We start from the raw sequence: 24,520 nt of genomic DNA on the forward strand, positions 1-24,520 counted from the left end.
CAATGTTTTATAGAATCATATATACAATTCGCTTTGGAATTATAATCTTCATTTTATTTTCTAAAGTTTTAAAGTCAATAGTAGGGGTTTAAAACTAGTTACCGAGGATGTTAAGAGTTGCGAAAAAATAAATTATTTATAAGAAGCTCATTCACAATAAAGTGGTTTTGCTATAAAGTGTGGCAAACACATAATTTTGTTCTACTTTATTTTATTCTATTTATATATGTTCTTTTTTTCTATCTTAAATGATTAGGTAACGACATTCATTTTACACCTAGTAATAAAAAAACAAAAATAACAAGAAAAATGAAAACAGACCAATTGAGTCCAATCCAAAAAATGCACTAAAAAAAGACAAGCAAAAACAAAAGCAGGATAAATTGTTTTGGACCAAAAGCCCATATTGCAGCTGTTTACAAAACTATTCAATAAAATATGAGTTTAATATTGATATAATGATAGTATAAAATAATTTTATATTATTATGTAATCTTAAATTATAATTTGAATTATTAAAAGTCAATCAACTTAAAGAGAGAAATAGAGAAGAAATATAATGAATTCTGCCTAAGTCTTATACCTTCTATATTATACGTTAATTTAAATATCTCTTCTATTTCTATTTTCTCTATTTTGATTATCTCAATTAAATACACAGTGAGTGTTAGTGTAGAAAAATTGAAGCATTGCTTGGAGTGCTACAACATTGTAGTCTGTAGACAGTACCTTAGCCGTGTAAATACAAAATTAGTGTGGCAATCAACTACGTTGAAGGGGACCGCACCTTGTTAATACAACTTATATATTATAGTAATTCAGTATAACAAAAGAGTGATTATTGGTGAATAATTTAAAATGGTAGCTGGGGACCGTTGGAATTAAATCATCTTGAAAAAAAATGATTATTTAGCATTTTACTCATGACTATAACTTTAGAAGTGCTTTAATTCAATAATTTTTCATTAAATCTCAGATGCATAGAGAGCCAACAATTAAGGTTCGAAACTGCCTTTAAGGGTTCGAAGCCAATTGATTGATAGAGAACTTTGTTAAAGATTCGAAAAACGATTTAATCAATAAATAAGATATTTATACGGGACTTTACATTAATCAAAATGCCTTTAAGATTCTTTAATCAAACTAGCAACAAAGTTTGTTTTCAATTTGAAAAACTGTTAACTTAAAATCAAATTTTAACAATTACATAGATTTTAACCAAAGTATTTGTATTTCTGACAAAATGACAAATTCTTAAGATCAAATACAATTGATCTTGGTCTGCAATACTTGCACAAACAACATTTATGATATAAATTCAATAATATCATAAATGCAATCCAAAAGAGGAGTTATTGATAGTTACATATAGTGTTTCTAATACTTGTAGTGGAAAATTATGATTTAGTTTACATTTAAAAATATATAATAATAATAAATAGAAAAAAATAAATTTGTGTACCTGAATTTGTATTCTTGAATTAACACAATTTTTTTTCAATGTTTATGGCTGGATGAGCAAATCCTCTCTTTACTTTTGTCTGTTGCATTTTGCCTTGTGCAAATGTTTTTATTTATAATATTAAAGAGATGAATTTAAGTCTTTTTTAAAGAAAAAAAGATAATTTATTTAAAATAATTTCATATATTTTTATTTTTATAAAAATAAAAATTATCTCATATATTTTATTTTAAGAAGTTTCCTGGTATAAGATAAAGATCCTGATGCTTTAATTATCATATTATTTTCTTTTACAACAATTGGAACACTTGTTTATCTATGACCTCGTAGGTCAAATACTAGACCGATATTAAATTAATCATAATGAATTTATTAATTAAGTTAAGCTTCTAAGAACATTTCTTAACGTCCAAATAGCACGAAGTAACATTTTTACTTTCAAGAACCAATGGAAGAGTAATATAATATTTCTTTCATCGTTTATAGCTCAATGTTAATTCTAGAATATAGTATCATTATCAAATTCTATTAAACTAACACATTTAATCAATGAGTGACTTGAAAAACTCTTTTCTTCTTTCTTTCATTCAAATAGAACTCAAACTTATTACCTAGAGTTGATGGATTCCTTCTTGATTAATCATTAATTTTATAGGTATTTAATCATATCCAATATTCATTCAACTAGTGTCCTACGACATTAGGTGTCCAGAATTAAAATATAACAAATAACTTGTTAGTTATCATGATAATCTCATGTCAAAGAAAAGTATTATATATTTTTTCTTAACATGTCAAAGTAATATTAACTGTTATGAATTTTTAATTAATGCATTTGAATAAATGAGATCTATTAATCTTTATTTAATAAAGATTATTATATATATTGATATATTTAGATTATTGATATCTTATTCATAATAATACTATGATCAAGAATAATTTAGATTAAAATTATAAAAAAAATTATTTTTTATTATCATAGTGTCTATCATTATAATAAACCTTTAATTTTAATCAATAACTTGTCAAATTAATAATTTAATAAAACAATAAATATGATAATAAAATAAAAAATAATTATTTATTAAAATTAATAACATAATAAATTAAATATTATGCATACATATTTATTTCCAAGAGTTATTTAGAGGTCCCAAGAGTTATTTAGAGGAAGATAAGAGGAAGGAAGTAAAACTAAACGAATCGAAAAACAAAAAGAAAAAATTGGATCAGAACATGCATGTTTCATAAAACGTGATTGTCACGATGAGCACGCCATAATTGCTATGTAGGAGTAATGTATTGTTCAAAAATCGAATAAAGATTACAAAGAATTACTTATTTATAGAAATGTAAAAATAATGGAATAATAAATTGCCTTGAACATGCATGTGTCTTTTGAGAAACAACCACCTAGTTGAGAACTACACATGTTCCTTGCTTTTTCAAATCATTAGAACCATAAACGCGCCCATAAATGTTGTTACTCATCAATTTAATCAACCAATCCTACTCGACTTTTGTTCTTGGACTCCATCACTAGATGTCTTTCTTCTGCCTCGAAAACATATTCTTGATTTTATCATAATAACCCTTTGAACATCAAGTTGATCCTTCAAAGTTACCCTTGGATGTTTATTCAGCAAACACCATTTTCCACTAAAAAAATATTCTCAAATCCTTAAGTTATACAATCTATAGAGCCTTCTTCCAATAAATCAAAAATATATCAAATAGACTTCTTATTCTTGGAAAATTTTACTCTACAACCCCAAAAACATCTCAACATATTTAACATCTAATGAGGGACAAAGATGAAAAAAAAAATAGATAGATGATATGATATAACAAAAAAATGTATGCTTGAAGGCTTGTTATTACAATGTATGTATCTCTCAAAATCATGTCAATTTTAAAAGAGAAAAATACAATAATTATTTTTTATAACTCCTACTTAGACTTAGATTAGGTTTAACAACCAGATTTTTTTTATACAAACAAAACCAGAGATCTAAAACATGCTGAGAAAGATAGAGAGAAATAATAAATATTAAATAAAATGTATATTTTAACTTTAATATAAGGAAAATTTGGACACCGTTACCTTGCTGCTAAATTAGTTTACATTGAGAAGTGGGTTCCCCATGGTGGCTAAAAGGACATGAATGTTCCCAAAGTATGATTTTTTTATGTATTTTGTACATCAAGAATGACTAATGAGGGAGTAGGTAAGTTCCATGTCAGGCACGGGGTTTTCTAAGTCAAAGAGGGCCATCTAAGAAAAACACATGAAAGTGATGAAAAGGGTTATGAGATGCAAATTTTTCAAAGCATGTTGATTCTTCAAGTAATCACACAATATGGTTTCAATTTATAGTCAATATTTGCTGAATGCTGTCTCTCTTTAGTTAGGAATGCAATCATCCTCTGCGTCATTGCCTTGTTATAAAATAATCATTTTTATTTTATTTTATTATAATGACAAAAGAAAAAGAGGAAGAAATGAACATTAGCTTGCGGTCTAATAACTCTTTTAACAATTTCTTTTCATATTTTACATCACTACACCATGGCTTCTTAATCAACAAATTAATGTTTTTAATTGTTTATTAATTTTAAAACCGTCAAATAAATAAAAAGACATTAAGCTTAAAATGATACCCTCGTACTATGACTTGTTACCGGAAATCAAAGCCATTTTCTTCTTCTTCTTCTTCTTCTTTTTCACACAATTTCTAAACAACTTGGGCCTGTCAAAATAAATGCTCTTGCAAAAAACATGCTTGCTCAATAATTCGTTTTTGGTGGGGAAAAAAAATCAAGCAAAACATAAGATGTCATTTTTGTAGAAACTATAATAATGCCTAAAAATATATTCTCAAAGCTCTAGTGTAAAACAAAAATATATCATATTTTTTAAGTTCAGTTCCTCAAGAAAAAAAAAATAATGACCTTTAAGACAATCGCACTCTAATTAAAAACTATCCACGTAGAGTTATGGAGAAACACACAAGAGCATGTCCCATGTTAAGCAAGTTACATTATGATCAAAAGAGAATTAGTTTAAACCTCAGAGAAGATAATTAATTAGTATTTGGAGCATCCGATAGTTGAAACAACCTAGTCATGCAAGACTTACTGTTTATGAAAATTGAGTAGTCTTAAATATCTCTTATTACTGTTTATGAAAATACCTAGTCATGCAAGACTTACTATATGTTGAATGGTCAAGGATCGAAGAAAGAAAGTTAAGACAAATTATAGAATTTGTAACTACTTTTTCCAAATCCCAAACTAATTAGCTCCAATAACTCAGTCAATAAACTTATCTTTTTTTTTGTTCTAGAAGAGACAATATTCACCCCATATATATTGACAAAGTGAAAGTTTGCAATATCTTAAGTTCCAATCACTTGTCACCTAATTAAATACTATCCCAAAGAGCTTGAAAGTTGAAATCTAATTCTATGCTTATTGGGTCGGTCGTTTTCATTTATTTGTCTAATATTGTTCGAAGTCTTCACACGCAAATTACGGAATCGATATACGTGATCAAAGGTAGAAAAAGCACATGAAACAACTCTTAATATACATGCACCTTCTCCTCAAAAGAAATCTCATATTGGAGTTTTTGTTGTAATTTTGGAGGTATTCCAAAATGTAAAGTCTCGCGTTGTCTAATTGAACAATCTTTTGTCAATTTATGTATCAACTTGTTTCTATGATTTTGGAAGTGACTACTAGAAGGGATGTAATTGTGTGAGTCTCGTGTCCATGAGATTGGGTCATATTGGCATTGTTGTAGTACAAATTCACCTATTTACCTCTATTCCTCTACGTGCGTGCATATTTATTAAATTTAATTTTTCTTTTTCTTACTCTGTTTTTTTTTTTGGAAGAGTTAAATAAAGTGAGATATTAACTCTGATGTGTTATATAAAAACATTTTGAGAAATTTGCAGTCTTTTTTATAAGAATTTCTTTAAACCGTCTCTTTCATGAATTAATTTTATTTTACTAAAATATTATTAATTATTTTATATTTTTTATTCTCAATAAACGATAAATACTATAAATTAATCAGATTATTTTTTTTTCTTTTATGAGGATCCAAGAAGATGACTAGAAAAAATTGATATGACGAGTTTTAATAAAAAAAACTAAAAAAACATTAATTAATTAAGTGAAAAAGTAAATTCATGAATTTGAATAATTTTTAGAGTAATTTAAAGATTAACAAATTTAATATTATTAAATAAATTAATAATTTTTCCAATTTATGTGAATTTGTGCTAGGGGTTTTATATAAAATAATGGAGGTAGTAATAAGAAGACTTAAATAACATTTTAGTCTCTATAAAATAATTTTTTTCTAGTCCACTAAATATTTATGTTTTGATTTTAGTCCTTTAAATAATGATGTTTTAATTAATCTAAAAATAACTTAATATTTTATTTTTAAAAAATATTTCTTAATCTAGGTTCATTAACCTCGTAAACAACTACAAATATAGAAAGAAGTTAGTACTATTTTGACTGTTTTTTTTGTAACATACTTTTTCGATTGCTGATTGTAGAGAGAAAGAAAAAAAAAGGATAAGATAAATTATTTTAAAAATAATTCAAACTAAGTATTAACCTAACCACCTTTAAACTAGTAAGTAGATTTTAATGAGTTATATTTATATTGGGCATTAAATTATATCATTTGAAGATAGTCAAAGTCTACTAATGAGTGATTATGCTAAATGTCCATATTTAATTTTCTTTTAAGTTAACTGTCGACTTTAAACCTTATGAAGAGAATAAAAGAACTAATTCCCTTATATTATAGATGTTCTTTTGTGAAAAATAACTATTGTGTAATACATAAAAAATAGTCAAAATCTCTAATCAAATTGCCCAGTGACTATGTTTTCAGTTCGAATAACTAGTCCCAACCTATTCTTGCAACAATCATTAAGAGGCAGGACAACTTAGTACCAACAGTAGGCCATTTCTAGGAATCTCGAGGCCTACATTGGATGGAATTTGAAACATTTCAAAGATAAGTAGTTAAGAGTCATTAATTGAATGGTGTAACGTTGACACTTTTTATATACTTATAATATAAAATAATTTTACATAATTATTTAATTATAAATTATTATTTATATCATTTTTAAGATAATTATTATAAAAGATAATCAATTTATCATATATTATAGGATATGATTGAATGACTATATAGTTATATATTTTATATTGTCACATTACCTAATTGTATAATTCTTTTTTTTTAATTTAAATTTGTTTATGAAATAATCGAACAAATTTTTTAATTAATAAAAAAACAAAAATATAAATAAAATGACTTATCAAATATAGTCATAAAACACAAGATCCTACCATAATTAAGCTTATGATTTGTATGCACAATTTATGTATGGTGCAAAATAATTGCACGATACCTTGGGCGAACGAACAAGATTCTTTGGGGCCAATGCATGAATAAAAAGGGAAAACTTATAGAATTAAAGCGCAAAAGCTCTTGTTATAAGTGGGCGATTTTTTATGCTGATCTCAGTTCTACACTATTTTTGTCCAAGTAATCATTTATGCTTTTTCATTGCATACGATTTTGTGTGATCAAATTTGGCTATATATATATATATATATATATATATATATATATATATATATATTTTATTCAGGTTAATCAAGAAGATGGTGATGCCGTTAATACTTAATACAATGCTTAGTTTGGCTTTATTTGATTAATTACCCATTATCTGATTGGGATAGTAGAGTAAATTCTAAGCAACTGCCTTTATTTTCAATTTTTATTTGGGTAAAGAAAACTAAGTTAAGGGAAAACTTCTAGAATTAAAGCGCAAAAGCTCTTGTCATATATCTGTGGGGAAAAAACAATTATATGAAAATAAAGCCAAACTAAGCATTGTAAATTCATATAATTGTTTTTTCCCCCACAGATATTCTATTTTGGAAGCAATATTGTTTAAGGAAAGGTCAAACATTAACTAGACTTTTCTCTCAACAGAATTAAATTTTGGTTCGTTATATCGATAAGATTAGGTTTCTTCTGTTCATAAATTTCTTAACTCTAAGTCTATGTTTTTTTTCATCACTCTCTTAAGTACATATATATAAACATGTAAAGTTTAGCTACCTAAATATATTTTGACCGAAATTATAAAATTTATAATGTAATTTATTTTTGTTGAATTTTTATAATGTAATTTAATCACAATATGAAATAATATATTCTTACCTGTTTTCTTTCTCTTTTAGGTTCATTCTAATTCACTTTAAATGTTTCTTTTAAAGAAAATATTTTAGATATGTAACATCTAATGTATGGATGATTATTAACTTTCAATTTTCATAAGGCTTTAATTTCAATGATTTTTTTTTATTATTTCTTATATCAAATTTTAATGAAAGAAAAAAAAATATTTTTAATTGAGATTAATATAATTACATGTAATTAATTAATTTTCTTATCTAACGTAATTTTATTTTTTTATCTTATATTTAAAACTGGAGGCAGTACAAAATAGCCATGATGATTTTTTGCACCGCAAATGATTTCGCTTCCATGAAAATTACGGTGGACCTGAATCTCTCGTGGTCAAAATGTGTTGTTATATAGTAATGAACTGCTTTTCACAAAATTCGATTTTATGTAAGGAAATATAAGATTAGATAAAGAAGAAGAATTAAAATGAAACATTAAAAATAATACCATAATTTATGTGCACACAAGTAGGAATTAAAAACAAATAACATCTAATTTATTCACGTTACTCAATTAATTGGGTTAGTCTCTTTAACAAATTATAAATTATAAATAACTATGAGAATATGTTGATATCTCTTAGAATTTGTAGGTTTGCACTCAACTTTAAATTTAAAAAATTAACTAATAAATTATAGTTATTTTTTATTTATACATCTTATTTTTGTCATATTATTTGTTTATATAAGATTTTTAACATAGTTTAGGCTGAATATTAATTATTTTGAGTGTAACATTTGTAAGACACATCATATTAGCAAATAATAATGCCATGATAATAGGTCACTCAATAAATTCAACTACACTAACTAGATAAACTGATATCAGTCTTAAATTTGACTCAAGCACAAAAGCTGGAACTACCACCAAAGCTAGTTCAAATGCATGAATTTCAAAACAAGAAAATTGTATGAATCAAAACTTTATAAATTGTATATATCGAAAGAAAAAACATTATAAATTGTATATATCGAAAGAAAAAACTTTATAAATTGTGAGTATCATTTTTTTCTCTCTGTTCATAAACGTCTCTAGATTTAGGTTTTGTTTATTTGTTTAGAAAGAGAATGAAAAAAAAAAGCAAGATAAGATCCATATCTCATCAGTTATCACATCACATGCTCTTGAAATCAGTTAGAACATGCTCTTGAGAAAGGAATTTAAAAATAGAATCCCTTAAGTAGAATAGAAAATTAGAAAGTTGGAATATAGAAACATAACTCTTGTTGATTGATGCAGAGGCAGAGGTGTGGGACTGTATGCTGTATGCAAAGAAAAGTGACATAAAATGCACTAAAAGCATCATGTCCCACTTGCAAAAACCCACTCAAATGCTCTCTGATTGGTCTGTGTGGAGATGGGGCCATGGCGTGGGACGGTGTGTCCCATACCCCATCCCTCTACTATGCTACAAAAATGGAGTATATAGTATTAATTTATAGTTATATCATGTCCTTTTCACCAACGGTTTGTTTCTTTGGAGAAGGTCATTGAATTTCATCAGCAGTTCATGAGGGAAAGAAAGGAGATATACGTTGTTTGTTTGTTAGAATGAAAATAAATGGAAAAGAACAAAGAAAAAGATGAGACTCTCCTGTGAAAGCAGAACTTATTTTGAGTGTTCATAAGTTGAATTGCTTTGAGTGTAAGTTTATTCATTATATTCAATGAGTTGTTTGGTATGGATTTTGATACTCTTTTTTGGTTAGTTTTAACTAAACTAATTTGATTAAGATTGAATTAGTTTGATTTGAATCATCAATACTAATCAAATTAATATGTTTGATAACTCTATATAAGATTATAAAAAAATAAAATAAATGAAGAACAAATAAAAGACAAAAGTTGCGGGAAATTTTAATAATTTAAACATTAAAATATAATTGATGTCTGTATTCTGTATTAAACATAAGGGCACAAGGCAAAAGTTTTTTTTTATACAGGAAATGGGCACAAGTTCTCATACATATGTTTTGTGAGAAGTTACAATTTGAAGTTTTTGCTTGCATGTCCACTTGAAGATTTCCATGCCATTCTTCATAGATGTAGAGCAGGTTTTTTTTTTTTTTTTTTAATTTTTCAAAGTCAAGGATGGGTTTTGTGAAGAGACAAATTAATCTAATAATTCATAACTTAGTAATGGCTTCAAAATTTTATATTAACTCTCATGTTTTTAATTATGTCTCTTATATTGTTTCACAAGTCATGAATAAAATTAAATGATATAATTATGTTTCTTTTAAAAAAAATATTTTGAATAAAAAAATAATTAACACATCATATTCAACTAACTAGCTAAATTTTTAGGTAGATATATTTAATTTCAAATTGAGTGAAATTAATTATATAAATTGATCTTCACTGTAAATTTCATATTTAATCATATATACGATTGTTTTAATGGCCTAGTAATAAATGTTTAGAATGTTTGCACGAGCCCTAAAAAAAGAATGTTTGCCCGAGCCCTTAAATTCAAACATCATTACTATTGTTGATGTATATTTATGAAGCACCAATACTATAATTTGTTTCATATATTCATAGTCGATACGTTTAAAACACTGATGTTTTATACATTTGTAAAATATCTAAGCCTTTAAAAAATAATATGAAAATCAATATAATTACATTACATTCGAGACATTGAACAATAACAAATCGTTAATTTAAGTGTTACTAGACTCTCTATAGATAAGATCTCGAATATGAAAGTAACCATAAAAAAGAAAATAGACATTAAAATATTTATAATATAAAAAATTAGAAACATCTCAGCATTGTTTTTAAATCAATTTAAGAAAGGGATGAGTTCAATACTAATTTAATTTTAGTCTGTAGAGAATATAAAGTGATTTATTATAATAGTGATTTATAATTTTTATTTAATTTTAAATAATTTCTTAGAAGTATGTTGTTAATTTGAATATATATAATTATAATTATATTTATAAATTTCTATATATATTATAATTTTTTTTATTATAGGTGTCTTTCAAGCTCAGGTCATAAAATTTTAAGGACAGAAATTTAAACATATAAATTTTATCTTTAAATAAATAATTCTCTCACATAATATCAACACATTAAAATCTTATAAAGAATTATCTCACTTCTATTAATTATATCTATATTTTAAAATTTAAATATATATGTCATGCATATCGTACTTTATATTTAAAATAATTATATCACCGGATCAAATACTTATCGTATCCATACAGTACATTAGAAAAAAAAAACATATGATTGATTTTATACGTAAGAAATATAGTATTATCTGCTGCGGCTATCATGTCCCATATTATATAATACTGTTCCAAATACACACTTGTTCTGCGAGCATGTTCCCTACACGGATCCATACACTCCCAGAAAACATTTTTCATTCTATTTCTCAGCACCAGTCAGCAACAACAACACCCCTTTCCTTTCCACAAGACACCAAACAAAGTTCACAGCTTTTTTTGTTCTTTCACCTCGATTCACGAACTGGGTCATCCTCTGATTGTGGATTATTGGATTTCATTTTGAGCTACACCACACCCCCAAGACTTTGACTTTCAACCCAAAACCAGGTAATAAAATCAAATAAAATCTCATCATCTTCCTTTGTCTATACCCTTTCTAGATACATATTTCTTTCTTTCTTTTTGTATTTGAATCTTTTTTTTTCTTCTCTCTGAATTCTCTTTTGTTTTCTAGTGCTGGTGTGTGATTTGAAGGAGGAATTTTAAAGTGGCTTGTGGTTTTAGAATTCTGTGACTAACGCGTTCTGGGTCACCGTGCCCTCCCTTGGGTTCCGCTGCTAGTGTTTTTTTGTGCAGTAAAACAGATAAAGTTGGTAGCTTTATTGGAATATGATGAAACTTGGCACTACCCTTTATTGCTCTTGCTAATTTTTAACCTTTGCTGGTTCTGGGTCTTCGAGTATTTCACTGGAAATTTTCAATTTTGGGGGGGCTTCTGCTTCTGGTTTTGTTAAATTCTGAGTTGCCTTTTGAGGGAACTCAAGTAATCAGAACTCAAGTAGTCAAGTTCAAGCTTCCTACTACTTCTCTCTCACGTTTTGGGGTTGAGTGTTGCCTTTCCTTCCTTCCTTCTTTTGCCTAAGTTGGTTTACACGCAGTGAAAGTTTGTTTCTATTTTTGGATCTGCTTAAGCCTAGGTTTTTGGGTGGTTTGTTTAAGTTTGTGTTTTGTTGAGCTAGGTTTTGGATTAGTGAATTTTGTGTTTTTCAGCTAGTACTAGGTTGCTCTGTTAGTAATTAGTATTTGATGTAGCACATGTTTCTTGCTGTGGTCTTGTGTCTTAGTTTTCTTAAACTTAAGGGTGAATTGACTTTCTTGTAGCTCTTTGTGGTTTGCCAGGTTGCCAGTTACTGTGATATCATAATGGATTCCCCACAATCTGTTGTGTCACCCTTCAGGAGCTCAGTGTTGGGTGAGGGTGAGAAGCACAAGTCTGATGTTTTCTCAGGAAACTCTAGTCCTTTGTCCAAGGACATTGAAGTGAATGGCAAGGAAGTAGTCATGTCAAATGTAGAGGAGTTTCTTGGAGTGCTTGATGTTTACATACATCAAGCCAGGGACATTCAAAACATTTGCATATACCACAAGCAAGATGTTTATGCTAAGATTAGTCTGACCAGTAATCCTGAGACCACCATGTCTACCAAAACCATCAATGGAGGAGGAAGGAACCCTGTTTTCAACGAGAATCTTCGTATTGATGTTAGGACTGTTGATGCATCTCTCAAGTGTGAGATATGGATGCTTAGCAGGGTGAAGAACTACCTTGAAGACCAGTTGCTTGGTTTTGCTTTGGTACCCTTGTCTGAAGTACTGGTCCAGAATGGGAAACTTGAGAAAGAGTTCTCTCTTTCTTCAACTGATCTATTCCATTCTCCTTCAGGTTTTGTTCAGTTGTCGCTTTCCTACACTGGTGCTTCACCTGATGTTATGGCAATTTCTGCAATGCCAAACAAGGTGGCCACAGATGGTACCGTGCAGGACTCAGATACGTCCGAGTCACTGGCCCGGGATTTAGACAAAATCGAGTTCCCAGATCCAAAGATTGTGAATGAAGACCACTTGATGGTTTCAGAATACTTCGGCATTCGGTGTGAGGAGACTCAGTGTTCTGATAGCTTGGCTACTTCTGATGCTGAAAATCACAGTTCCGAAGCCGGTGTTCAGCTTGTGGAAAGCTTCTCAGCATGCAGTGTTGAGTCTGTTCAGCCAACTAAGGTCGATTCCCCCCCTAGCAGTGTGTCGACAAATGGGGTTTCTTCCCCTTCTGTGCCAGCAAACTCAGAATCATCTGATGCTGCTGCTGCTGCTTCTAAGTCTCCCATTCAGGAGCAAGTTTCAGGCACCAAAGAGGACAAAAATGTGGATGCCAAAGATGGTGAGAGTGATTCCTCATGTGGGGTTCCTATTGATTCATTCCCTAAGCCTGTTGTGAGTGTGAACATTGAGCCTGAGCCAAAGGTTGTGCAGCAGGATATAGTAGACATGTACATGAAAAGCATGCAGCAATTCACTGAGTCGCTAGCAAAAATGAAGCTTCCGATGGACTTGGAAAGTGAACCAACCAGTTCAGGAAATTCAACCACTGAGCAGAAACTACAGCCATCAAAGAGCAATAATTCCCGCGTGTTTTATGGCAGCAGAGCTTTCTTCTGATCTTTTGCTTCCCTTGTTCAAGAGAATACAGGCAGTCGCTGTAGATCCTTAGAAGAAAACTGATATTAAGTAGTGAAGTGAAATAATCAATGTACTATCCTGTGTGGTTTCCCCTTCTGTATTTCATCACAAGTTGGTTGGTTGTAGGTTACAGGGAATATAACTTTGTACTCTCACAAGCTTGTTGCTATCTTAACTGCTACATGAACTTTTGTGTTACCTTCTTCCTTTGTCGTTCTCTTGATTTGGATGCCAATAATTTTGAAATCTTATTTCAACTCACAAGATATTAATCATGTGTATAATCAGTAAGCACTTGTAATACTGTGATCCCACATTCATACGGTGAAAGCCAAAGTGTAGATGAAGCAAAATCTACAAAAATTTGCTTTCTTTCGCATGAAAAAGCTCATAACATACAGGATCCTAGATCTTTTATCTTTTGTCAGGCCGTATTTCCTTGTCCTAGTTCCACTTTTTGGAATGGTCATATTTATTCATACATGCACTCATACTTCAAATTTTTAAAAGTCTCTATACCATCCTTGAATCACAAATAGTCATGAATAGTAAATTTATTGACTTATATAACAAATTTATTGGCTAATAGCTTTTACATTGACAGTGCATGAATTAAACTCATTCTTAATGATTTTGAAATACACGCTCATAATCAGAAAGGTAGTGTGTGTATGAGCCATTGAGCTTCCTTTAAATGTATTGGAGAACATCATTACATGCCATATTAATAGTGGAAAATATAAACACACAACAATAAAGAGAAGAAACTTGGAGGCTAAGGCTCCTAGTGCTACATAAGGATTTCAACTGTTTCAAACAGGCACTTCAATTATCTCTGCAGATCTGGCATACATGTGCCTCCTGCATATCCATGCAATTTGACCATTGTCCCTATACCTTACTCGCCACAGTCCAAACTTCTCTGCAATATCCTTCCCTGAGGAGCAGCTTCTTTCCCTTAAGAAATCAACCACCCATTGCTGTGCTGCTCTTAAGTCTTGTTGAATGTCCCTTGAACCTTCCCTGGACCTGTTTCTGCTACCTATAGCGGCTGCCCCTACAACACCAGCTGCAGTTGCCCCAGCTGCACCATACAGAACCGAAGAGCCAGCCAAATGAGCCACCTCCTTGCTCAAGTCTGGTATCATTTGCCCCATCCCAGCTGCAAGATGAGCTCCTATTTTAAGAGCTAAAGTTACCAGTGTCATGAACTTCTTCATGTATGGAGCCAAAGACTTCACGGCTGCATTATCGACTTGCATGATTTCACACCCCATCTGATCTTCAACAACATGCATTTGTCCCCGGAACTCGCATAACATGTGGAGCCGGAGAGCATTCATGCCAGAAAGCATGGTGGTGACCAGTCTCCTTGTGTAGTTTTCTGTCTTAACAAAATAGATCATGTTGGGGACTTTCCTCTCCTCAACCTGGACATTGAAGGTTGCTAGGTGGTTCACTTTGCGATGAAGTTCAAGGAGAAGTCTATGTTCATAGTATCTCAGCCCCTGGATTTCCTGTTTCAAGTCTCTGATTTCTTGTTCAATAATCTTGAGTCTTTCTAAAACTGCTTCAACCCCTTTTGCAATGCCACCAAAGGTTGGTTCAACCTTTGCAGCTTCATCAATCATGGTTACAGATTGACCTTGCCCTTCAGGGTTATTTTCAGGTGGGACTTGCAGCTCTAGTGAAAGATTGTACAGGTCATGATACCTTCGGTGCAACACTTCCCGGAAGTCATCATCGGATAAAAGGTCTCGCGCAAAATCAAATCCATCTTGGAGAATAGGCCTACCAGAGTCTAGGACTGGACTCCATGTGTGTTGATAATCATACATGCCATCTGCTGGAAGTGAAAGTAGTGCTTGTTTCAGTTGCTGCAGGGAAGCAAATTGAGTTTTTCTGTATCTAGGGGGTGTCAATTTTCTCACACATTCAGGTCTTATGACATTTTCAGTCAAGGTGATCCCATGGCAAATGCTTTGGATCGCAGGGATTATAAGTTGATTAATGACTCTTAAAGTTTCAGTTAAGTTTTTTGTGGAGCATGCAAGGACATCAATATAGTAACCCAACTGCCCTCCAAGTTCTACTCTTATGTAGATTCCATTAATGCTGATTAAAATGAGGTACTTCTCAAGACTGTAAGTTGCCCCATGTTGATCCTTTAAAGCCTCTAATCTGTTGTGAAGGTGCACCTGCAACACCAAAGGAACAAATTCAGTCAGAAAATCCAAAATTATATCCAGGAAAAATCCAGAAATCCTAGTTATTGTTGCTTTAAAGACTTAGGAGTGAAGATCAAAATATAAGCAATTTGAAGACACATCAAGACATCGAGTTGTTCACGAGCTTGACTCAAATGAAGTTCGAGCTAGAAAAAAAAAATTATATTGATTCAGGTTTTGAACCGAATCAATTCCTATTGAGTCTAGTTGAGCTAAGACAAATTCAACTCAATTCGACTCATTTTTAGTCCTATAATTAATGGTACAATGTATGATGTGTCCTAAGTCCTAACCATTAACCAAAGCAGGTGAGTCCTAATTATGTTTCTTTCCAAACTACATTTTATATGCTTTTACATTTAGTGAACCTAGGTTATCCACCATCAGAAAGTAACCAACACCAGATAAACCTTGAGATATCAAGTGCAGGGAATAATTTCAGGGAAAAGAAGTTGTTGCAAGAAACAATTGGAGAGGGTGAAACTTAGGGAAAAAGGTGTGGTATAGAAACTGTTACCTGTAAACGAGGGAAGAATCCTGGAGTTAGAAACATGTGGCTTGAATCATCACACTCAAGATGACGTCCCGCATAAACACAGTCTTGCATGCTTAGCTGCCACTTCTGAGGCTTTCCTCTTCCTTCTTCAAGAATTGAGGGAATCAATAGCAGAGAATTTGGATCTGATGGGTCTTGCTCATAACAGAGTTCAAGTTTTAACATCATCCTCACAAGGTCACTAGCATCTAAGTTCTCAAATACCTTTGAACCCATACCAGGAATAGGGCTCTGCAAACTTCCTCTTAAGATTTTTTCCAGTTCCTTCCTGCTAACAAATCCATTGTTTTCTGAGGAGTGTTGCTTCCTAACATTCAACTTTATCAGCTGACCAAGTGCCTCACCACAGAACCACTCACAATCTAAAATTAGAAACCCCAACTCATCAAAGTAAATCACCTCACCAATGTGATGAAGACAGGTAGCAATAGCTCTTCTCTTCATTTCCACCCTCTCTTTATTATCATTTCTTGATCGAATTCTCAACGACGGGACTTTAACTTGGCATAGCTCACCAAACTCCTTCCACTTCATTGCTGGCTTGTTGTAGTTCTCAGATCTCCAGTCTGATAAAATCTGTATCAAATCGTTGCAAAGTTGATAAACTCGCGGCACTCTTTGGAGAATTGTCTTGCTTGTCTTTCGGATATGATGAGTGAGTTTACTAACTGATGCTGATGATCTTGCATCAACTGTGAATACAGTTGGGTAGAATTCAACATAACCTTGGAACTTGTCTCTCAATCTCTGAATTGAATCTACTGTGTGCTGCAAATTTGGTGATGGTTGGTTGATTTTATCAAAATGTGTGAGTACAACAGCAACACTTGGTAGCATGCATTGTTGTATTGCCCTTTTAGAGTTGGAAACTATGAACCTGAGCCAATATTGCAGGTCTTCTTCAATTTCAGTTGAACTTTTTGGTTCTTTGTTACTTGGTTTTCTGAATAAACTTGATATGATGATGAAAAATGATGCACTTCCATGCCCTGGGAACATAAGATCATGGAGGGATAAAAACTCATGCTGACCAGCAAGGTTCCATATTGAAATCCTTGTATCCTCATCCTTGAAAGTTTTTATCTTCATTCCTGCTGTCTTGACAGCCTGCTCCACTGGGTTCACAATTGTTCTGACTTGATCGAAGTAGGGAAGTGATGAAGCAGAGAAATTTTGTGATATTGAATGACAAAGTGTGGTTTTGCCTGAAAAATATGAATTTAAACTATTAACTATGGTTCAAGTTGATCTGTCATTAGCTTGTGCTGATATTAAAAGAATGGAGCTTAATTTGGTTCCATGAACTTATTTTATTTATATAGTATTGAGATAGTGTGCCATGAAATGAATCAATAGTAAAACATCTGTTTATATTATAAAAAACCTGAAGCCTGAGTTGTAGAGTTGACACATCAGCATGAACATTCTTTCTTATCATGCCATGTCAGCATGAACATTGTTTGTTATGAAACCACATCATCCATCCTTCATTCTATTATAATTCTCACTTCACTTTAATATTTAATTTATTGGACAGAATGTTTCAGTTATGATACTTCTTAACTAAGTATAATTATTGATAAATAAGTGATAAATACTGAATTCCACAATACAGTTCATTTAAGAAGATAGAACAATGGTGAAGACATAAGTATATTTTGGCTATCTAAAAATTTAAGGTCGAGAACGTTGGAGAAAAGATGGTAAGGTATACCAAGAAAGGCACTATCACAAGTGATATTAAATACAAACTACACTTGGATCAGTAAGATTAACAGAATAGCTACATTTGGGTATGTCAATGCTGATCTTATTTATCTCTTTCTTTTTTAGTAAAATGAACTTCAGAGCAAATTTCTACATAGAAATCTATGAAGTACCACTAACTTGATGAATGCACAAACGAATTCACAATTACTAATTTATAATGTTTCTCTCTAGTCTCTTCAAAAAAATGTTTCTCGGTCATACCAAAATTTATTCTAAGATGATTAATGTTTGCCATTATTTTTGTTATTTGAAGAATTATGGAATGATTTCAATTTTAATAATTTATATGAAGTCTCTAAAATTATACGATTTATACAATTTTACTACACCCTGCAATGCACAGATCTATACCTTGTTAAAGATAAAAAATTATACTCAACCTTACCCGCACATTCTTGACCACAAAAGAAAACTCTGCAACTCTTGGGTTCTGTTAGTGGCATGTCCTTGACCAAATCCATTTCTGGTTCAGTCTTCTCATTCTGGCCTAATCTCTGATAAATCCCCCGAGTCATTCCAGAGTTGTGTAAAGGTGTTCTTGAGAGATCAATATCTTCAATCCAAGGATTTATCTGCAGTGTCTCCATAATTGTCTGCAGCAATGTCTCTCCCTCCACACGTTTGCAGCCTTGTAGAGACAAGCATTTCAAGCTAGCATTCTTCTCCAAATTCTTGAAAATTTTAACGAAGTCATCCGATCTCAAACTCTCATCATCATGAATCCCCAATTTCCTCACTGTTTCATTGGTTATAAGAAACTGTATAATAGCAGCTAGACCATCCCTTCCTATTCTTGTTCTCCCTCCTCCAAAAGTAACACATGTCAAGGTAGTGTTGGCTTGCATTTGCAGTGCTGAAAATCTACTCAAAGGGCATAGTAGATGCTCCACACCTATTCCACTGAACAAATTTCCACTTAGATGTAAGGTTTGCAGACTTCTGTTCTTAAAGAGGCCAGCTGCAACATACACAATGCCCTTGTCTTTAAGGCATGTTCTAGACAAGTTAACCTCTTTGAGGGTCTGGTTTTGTTCCAAAACCCACCGAAATTCCTTAGCACACCGCGACTTTAGCTTGACACCAGTCATGTCAAGCAACTTCACGGTGAAGTTCATCCCTAAAGAGCAAGTAACCCTACAAGTGCCTGACAGGTTAAGCTTGTAAATCCTAAGTGTGTTGTTCTCAGGTACAAACTCAACCACCTTGGAACTTTTGTCCCCATTTTCCCCACTCCAAACATGAACTTCCATCCTTCTGTTCCTTGCCAAAACGGAAGATATAAGAGGGGTAGCTGTGATGGCATTTGAGTCAAAAATTGTCAAAAGCTTAAGAGTTGAGTTAACTTCAATCATCTTGGAAAGCTCCTCAGCACCTCTTGACCCTATTGAATCTTCCCATATCTGAAGCTCCTCCAAACTATCATTCACCATAAGAGCAGAAGCAATGAGTCCAGCTCCAACAGACCCTATACCTGATTCTGAAAGCATGATCTCTTTGATCACTTTATTTGTCTTCAGAATGTCAGAAAGCTCTAACAGGCTTTTTCCATTGAACCTGTTTCTTCTAAAAACCACTTGTTGTACATTTTGGTTATTCCCAAGCAAGGTGCCAAGATTTCTTACATGTTGTGAGTCCCATTCAACTCTGTGGAACTCCAAGTTTCTCAAGGAGGAAGAGTTGGTACTCCTAGGTGCTGCTAGTGTTGTCAAGAGGAGGGAAAAGAATGGAAGATTTTCCTTGGAAATGTTTATGCTTATGGAGTTGTCTGTTTCTTGATAACAGCCTGAGGTTGGTTGAGAGAGGTAGAAGGAAATACTTTGCAGATTTAGGGCCTCAGATTTGATTGCTTGCTGAACCCATTGTAGCTCTTTCAGGGTCTGGTTTGATGCCATCACCTCGAAACTCTTTCAGAGTTGCTTGGACTTGTGTCCTTACCAGAACATCAACAACAATGTTAAACTCAAATGCTTCTATGGAAGACAATGCACAAATGTTTGACAATGTAGTTCTTCAAAGGGACTAGGGTCCTGTTTGTTTAATCCATAAACAGTTATCAGGAAAGAAAATAAGAAGGTAAAATGCATTAAACTTTTCCATAAGTTAAAAATCAACTCATGTACCTTAACTTTTGGAGAAGTTAAATGAAAATAACTTATGTAAAAGTTAAGTACATAGGTCTATTTTTGTCTCTGTGATAAACTCAATTCATGTTATTTTCTTATTCTCTTCTTGTATAAGTGTTTATGAAAAAAGTTTTTATTTTCTTCTTATTTAATTTTATAATTTAAATATATAAAAAAATATAAGAACCATTTGAGATTGATTCTTAACTTGGCTTGATGGTGTTTCTTTAGCAAGAAATGAATGTTCTCACTGACATTGATTCTTCACGTATCCTAGCTATTTCCTTTTCATGTTAAGTTTGGTGCATCAACACCTGGTCAAAATTTCCAATGTGAAAAGCCTCTTTATGCATGCTTCATGCTTGTACAAAACCTTTGCAAACCCCATTATTTTGGAAAAGTATTGCTTGTAGTTACTAACACATGTAATTAACAAAGAAGTCTCACCTTGATATCATTTTTCAACAAGAAAAAAAGAACTTCACTTGATTGAATTCTACCATAAATCTACCGTGAATGAATGTGGGGCCCATTGATGAGTGTAGGGTATCTGCTTTTTGACCTTTTGGCACGGTGTAAAGTTTATGATTTCTTCTTTTCTTCCTCATTCCCATAAGAATAAACATAGAATCCTATAAAGTAAGGGAGAAGAGGTGAGTTAGTGGGCAAGTTTAACCACTTTTCAAGGATCCTAATAGTGAAGAAATCCTGTGTTTGTCTTTGTCTAATTAAGATTGTTTTTTGGATTACTCACGGGTCCATTATTATGTAGCTAATATAAACTAATCGCGTAAAACAAAGTTGACAATCATATGATATAGTGGGAAAAAAGCAAAAAATAAATAAACTGTTTTAGACTTTGGTCTTGTGTTAAACGGATATTGTGGAGCAATGTGCCTTACCGCGTGAGATTTTGTCTACGTTATGGTAGACCCTATGAACAAATATATGTTTTGCCGACTAATAAACCTCTTCAAAGTTTAAAGTACAACTAATTAACCTCGGTGATTCAGATTTTACTTTTGTTTCGTTTGACTTTGAAACCCTGTTACTGTATTACACGTTTAACTAATTGCAAATTAATTTTAGATATGTTTTTTAAAATAATTATCATAAAAGGTTAATAATCTTATTATATTTTAACCCACTAGGATTGGTCTAGTGGGAGTTGGAATAGTATGCATAAAGTTATAGTTTCAAAACTTTAAATATCAGTGTTATCATTCTACAGAAAATAAAAAATCTTATTATACCTTAAAGTTTATAATTAAATAACAATATGATATTTTTTATTATGAATATATTCTAATTAAATTCCGTTCACTAATGCAGGTTAACACAAGTGATTATAGATGTAAAATGGAAAAATAAAATTGAAACCACAAAGTCATCTTTCCTGAATGGGGGAAATAAATCACTCTAGGAAGTTGCTTCCCGCACCCCATCAAATACTTCTTGTACCTCTTCTTAATTTTATATTTTCTAAAATTTCAAATTTATCCTTCTTCATATAATAGACTTATTCAGTTATTCTCTTAACCCTACATTTTTATGTCTCTCTTTTTTCATAAGTGCCCCTGGTCAACTTCAAGTGTCCTTGCCAATTTCTTGAATGAATATTGAATACTCACTGTATAATCTTTGGATTCGATCTACAATTTACACAGTGCAAGCACAAATTAACATCACACATTAAGTTTTTTTTTTAAAAGGCAAAAAAACATATTTATTATTATTAAAAAATGGCCAGCCTTCACAGAGGACGTGTTTAAAGGAGGCAAAAGAATCATACAAGTGGCGTTGTGTTTCATGAATATGCCAAAACAAAGTAATAGTCTTATCAGATTAGGTCATCTGAAATAATGTTTTATTTTTATTTCGGATTACCTTTTGAAATATGTGTGCTATTTCGAAACACTTGATCGGGAGAAAAAAAAAATTACTTCCGGATTGTCTAATCTGAAATACACAAAATACCCAATAGTCTTATGGATTAATCAATTTGTATCACAAAACAATCCTATCCAAATTGCTTGGTCTGAAATTATCAAAAAGTAACTCTGGATTTGTATTTCTAGAAGGCTCCACCAAATATTTTTGTTTCCGGATTCCTCGTTCTGGAAAATTACTAAATAATAATTATGTCACGCAAGTTGTTTCAGAATGTTGTAAAAAAAAATTTAAGTTAAAGGAGGTGCAGGAAGTATTTCTGAAGTGCAGAAAGCAATTGCGATCACTCTAATGTCATGCTTAATGCCATTGGCCCCTTACGTGTTTATTTGAGCCCACCCATTTGGAAGGGTTGCTAATCAAGACAACCTCCTTAACAAAGTGAGAATCATTAACCTAAAGATTGCATAATTGCCAAGAGAGTTTTAATTTTTATAAAATAAAATAGGGGAAAAGGTAGTCTATTTTTCCTTTACGTAGGAAGTGTTTGTTTCACCAACTAAATTATATTTTCAAAAATGATATTCTTGGGATTAGTATATTATTCCCATACTAAATGTTTGATAACTACTTATCATTCTTTAGAATATTTTTAATTTTTCAATTAAAAAGTAAAAACATTAAAAAAGATAAAGTAAAATGAGGTGAGAGAACTTATATTTTCAAGAAACTATAATTCCCTCACCCTTCTATATAATAATAAAGAGTTAAAAATATGTGTAATACTATGTATATTTTAGGAATAAAAAATGTTCGACAATAAATTTTTGTTACTTGGATTAAGCATGAGAATGTTACATTTTTAAGCTTAGACATGATAACGAACCAGGTTGAGGATGGATTCAATTCTCCCTATCCCTATTCTTGTAAAAGATAAAGTTAGTATGTATTCAAATATGAAAGAGACAAATTTAAAATTTTAATTGTAGTTCTCATTCATGTCGAGTTTAATCGGGTTCAGGTATACCCCATAAGTAACACAACATACATTGTTTTATTCTTTTAATTTATTGATATATTTTTAAATAAATTATATATTGAGTTATTAATTATATTTTAACTCAAAAAAATAATAAATAACAAATAAATTAAAGATAAAGAATTAAGAATTAAATTATATTTTTGGTTAAATGTACAATTTAAGTTTGTTATTTAATTATTATTATTATAGTTAAATTATTTAACTTTCAAACTAGTTAACTTATATTTTAAAAAATAAAAAATAAACAATAAAATCTTATATATATACATATATATATATATATATATATATATATATATATATATATATATATATATATATTATATCTATTTGTTGTAACAAAAAATTATCCAAAAAAAATGTAACCATAGCAAGAACGGAGATAATTAGATATTCGTCTCCGTCCCCAAACCTTGGATTAGTAGGGCCAAAGAAGCTTACTTGGCGCTAGTGTTTATGCTATGTTCAGTAAAATTACTTAAAAATTAGTTTGAAATTAAAAAAATTAGATAGTAACTAATAATTAAAAGCTTTTAAGCTAACGCGTTAAAATATAAATATTCGATAAAATTAACTGAAGTAACTAAAAAATATAAATTAACATAAATAATATTTAAAAAGGATAATTAAAAAATTAAATAAATATTTTAAGGATAAAAAAAATAAAATATAAATAATTAGAAGCTAATTAAAAAAAGAAACGCTATTTCAAGTCGCATTAAAAAAATCTTAAAAACTGCTTTAAAAAAATATGTTTACTAACCAGTGAAACAAATTTTTTAACTAAGAAAAAAAATTAAAAACTTATATGTAACTTATAAAATTCAAGGAATACATTTACACGGCCTGAACTTTATATAAGTGGGCCAATGCATACACAAGTTGGATCAAAACGAATATTTCTTGTTAAAATTAAGACGAATTCGAATAAATATCTACAAATTCGAGGCTATTTGCCATGCATGCTCAAGCTCACATTTTCGAAAACAATTTTATAAGATTTTAAACACACTTTTGAATCTTAATGTTAATAGGGAAAAAAAGAAATTGTATGACAAAAGATTAAACTACAATTCCTTGGTGCAGTTATTGTTGACATGCAATTGCAAGGCATATAGTTAAAATTGATTTATTTGTTGTCTTTTTTCTAACTGTTTTTGTTATCTATATAATTGTACTAATATTTAATTTTATAATTCAATTTTAAAATTGTGTAATTATTAAGAGACAACACACAAGAACAGAACAGCAGAGAAATCAGATCCTATTAGATTACTTACAGAAAAGCTTTTATGAATGTCTCTTTCTTGAAAAACAAAAAATAGTTTGATTGGGCCTCTTCCCTATGTATGATCTTAGTGGCAGTCACATCATACACTAGCTGTAGTGGGCCCTTCCACTTTTGCAATTTCCAACTCTGCAAAATGCAAATTGCGGCTAACT

At 30.9% G+C, this 24,520-nt stretch overlaps 2 protein-coding genes across 3 annotated transcripts; one reads left to right on the forward strand and one right to left on the reverse strand.

Moving 5' to 3' along the window:
- Positions 1-11,071: 11,071 nt before the first annotated feature.
- Positions 11,072-13,666, forward strand: LOC100804602 (uncharacterized). Of its 2 annotated transcripts, none has more exons than XM_006586054.4 (2): positions 11,072-11,338; positions 12,113-13,666. In XM_006586054.4, exon 2 carries the CDS (start codon positions 12,155-12,157, stop codon positions 13,445-13,447), a length of 1,293 nt encoding a protein of 430 aa, XP_006586117.1. In that variant the 5' UTR covers positions 11,072-11,338; positions 12,113-12,154; the 3' UTR covers positions 13,448-13,666. The 2 variants fall into 2 exon arrangements, with proteins under 2 accessions (XP_006586117.1, XP_014634907.1); XM_014779421.3 differs by lacking the exon at positions 11,072-11,338 and adding an exon at positions 11,356-11,834 and having other exon boundaries at positions 12,131-13,666.
- Positions 13,667-13,723: 57 nt separating this feature from the next.
- Positions 13,724-20,193, reverse strand: LOC100817598 (protein TORNADO 1). The gene is made up of 3 exons (XM_003530733.5): positions 18,408-20,193; positions 16,214-17,457; positions 13,724-15,666 (listed from the first exon to the last, which is right to left on the reverse strand). The coding sequence occupies exons 1-3, from the start codon at positions 19,912-19,914 to the stop codon at positions 14,281-14,283; spliced, it is 4,137 nt and encodes a 1,378-aa protein (XP_003530781.1). The 5' UTR covers positions 19,915-20,193; the 3' UTR covers positions 13,724-14,280.
- Between the last annotated feature and the right edge of the window lie 4,327 nt (positions 20,194-24,520).

Source organism: Glycine max, chromosome 8 (assembly GCF_000004515.6).
Source record: "Glycine max cultivar Williams 82 chromosome 8, Glycine_max_v4.0, whole genome shotgun sequence".
Taxonomy (NCBI): Eukaryota; Viridiplantae; Streptophyta; class Magnoliopsida; order Fabales; family Fabaceae; genus Glycine; species Glycine max.

What these genes read in the sequence shown, in the direction of transcription:
- LOC100804602 (XM_006586054.4), top strand. Translation starts at nt 12,155, where the DNA reads ATGGATTCCCCACAATCTGTTGTGTCACCCTTCAGGAGCTCAGTGTTG.
- LOC100817598 (XM_003530733.5), bottom strand. Translation starts at nt 19,914, where the DNA reads ATGGCATCAAACCAGACCCTGAAAGAGCTACAATGGGTTCAGCAAGCA. An exon ending in TTGTGGTCAAGAATGTGCGG is followed by an intron (nt 17,458 to 18,407) that starts GTAAGGTTGAGT and finishes CATATTTTTCAG; the next exon opens with GCAAAACCACACTTTGTCAT. An exon ending in GATTCTTCCCTCGTTTACAG is followed by an intron (nt 15,667 to 16,213) that starts GTAACAGTTTCT and finishes TTGGTGTTGCAG; the next exon opens with GTGCACCTTCACAACAGATT.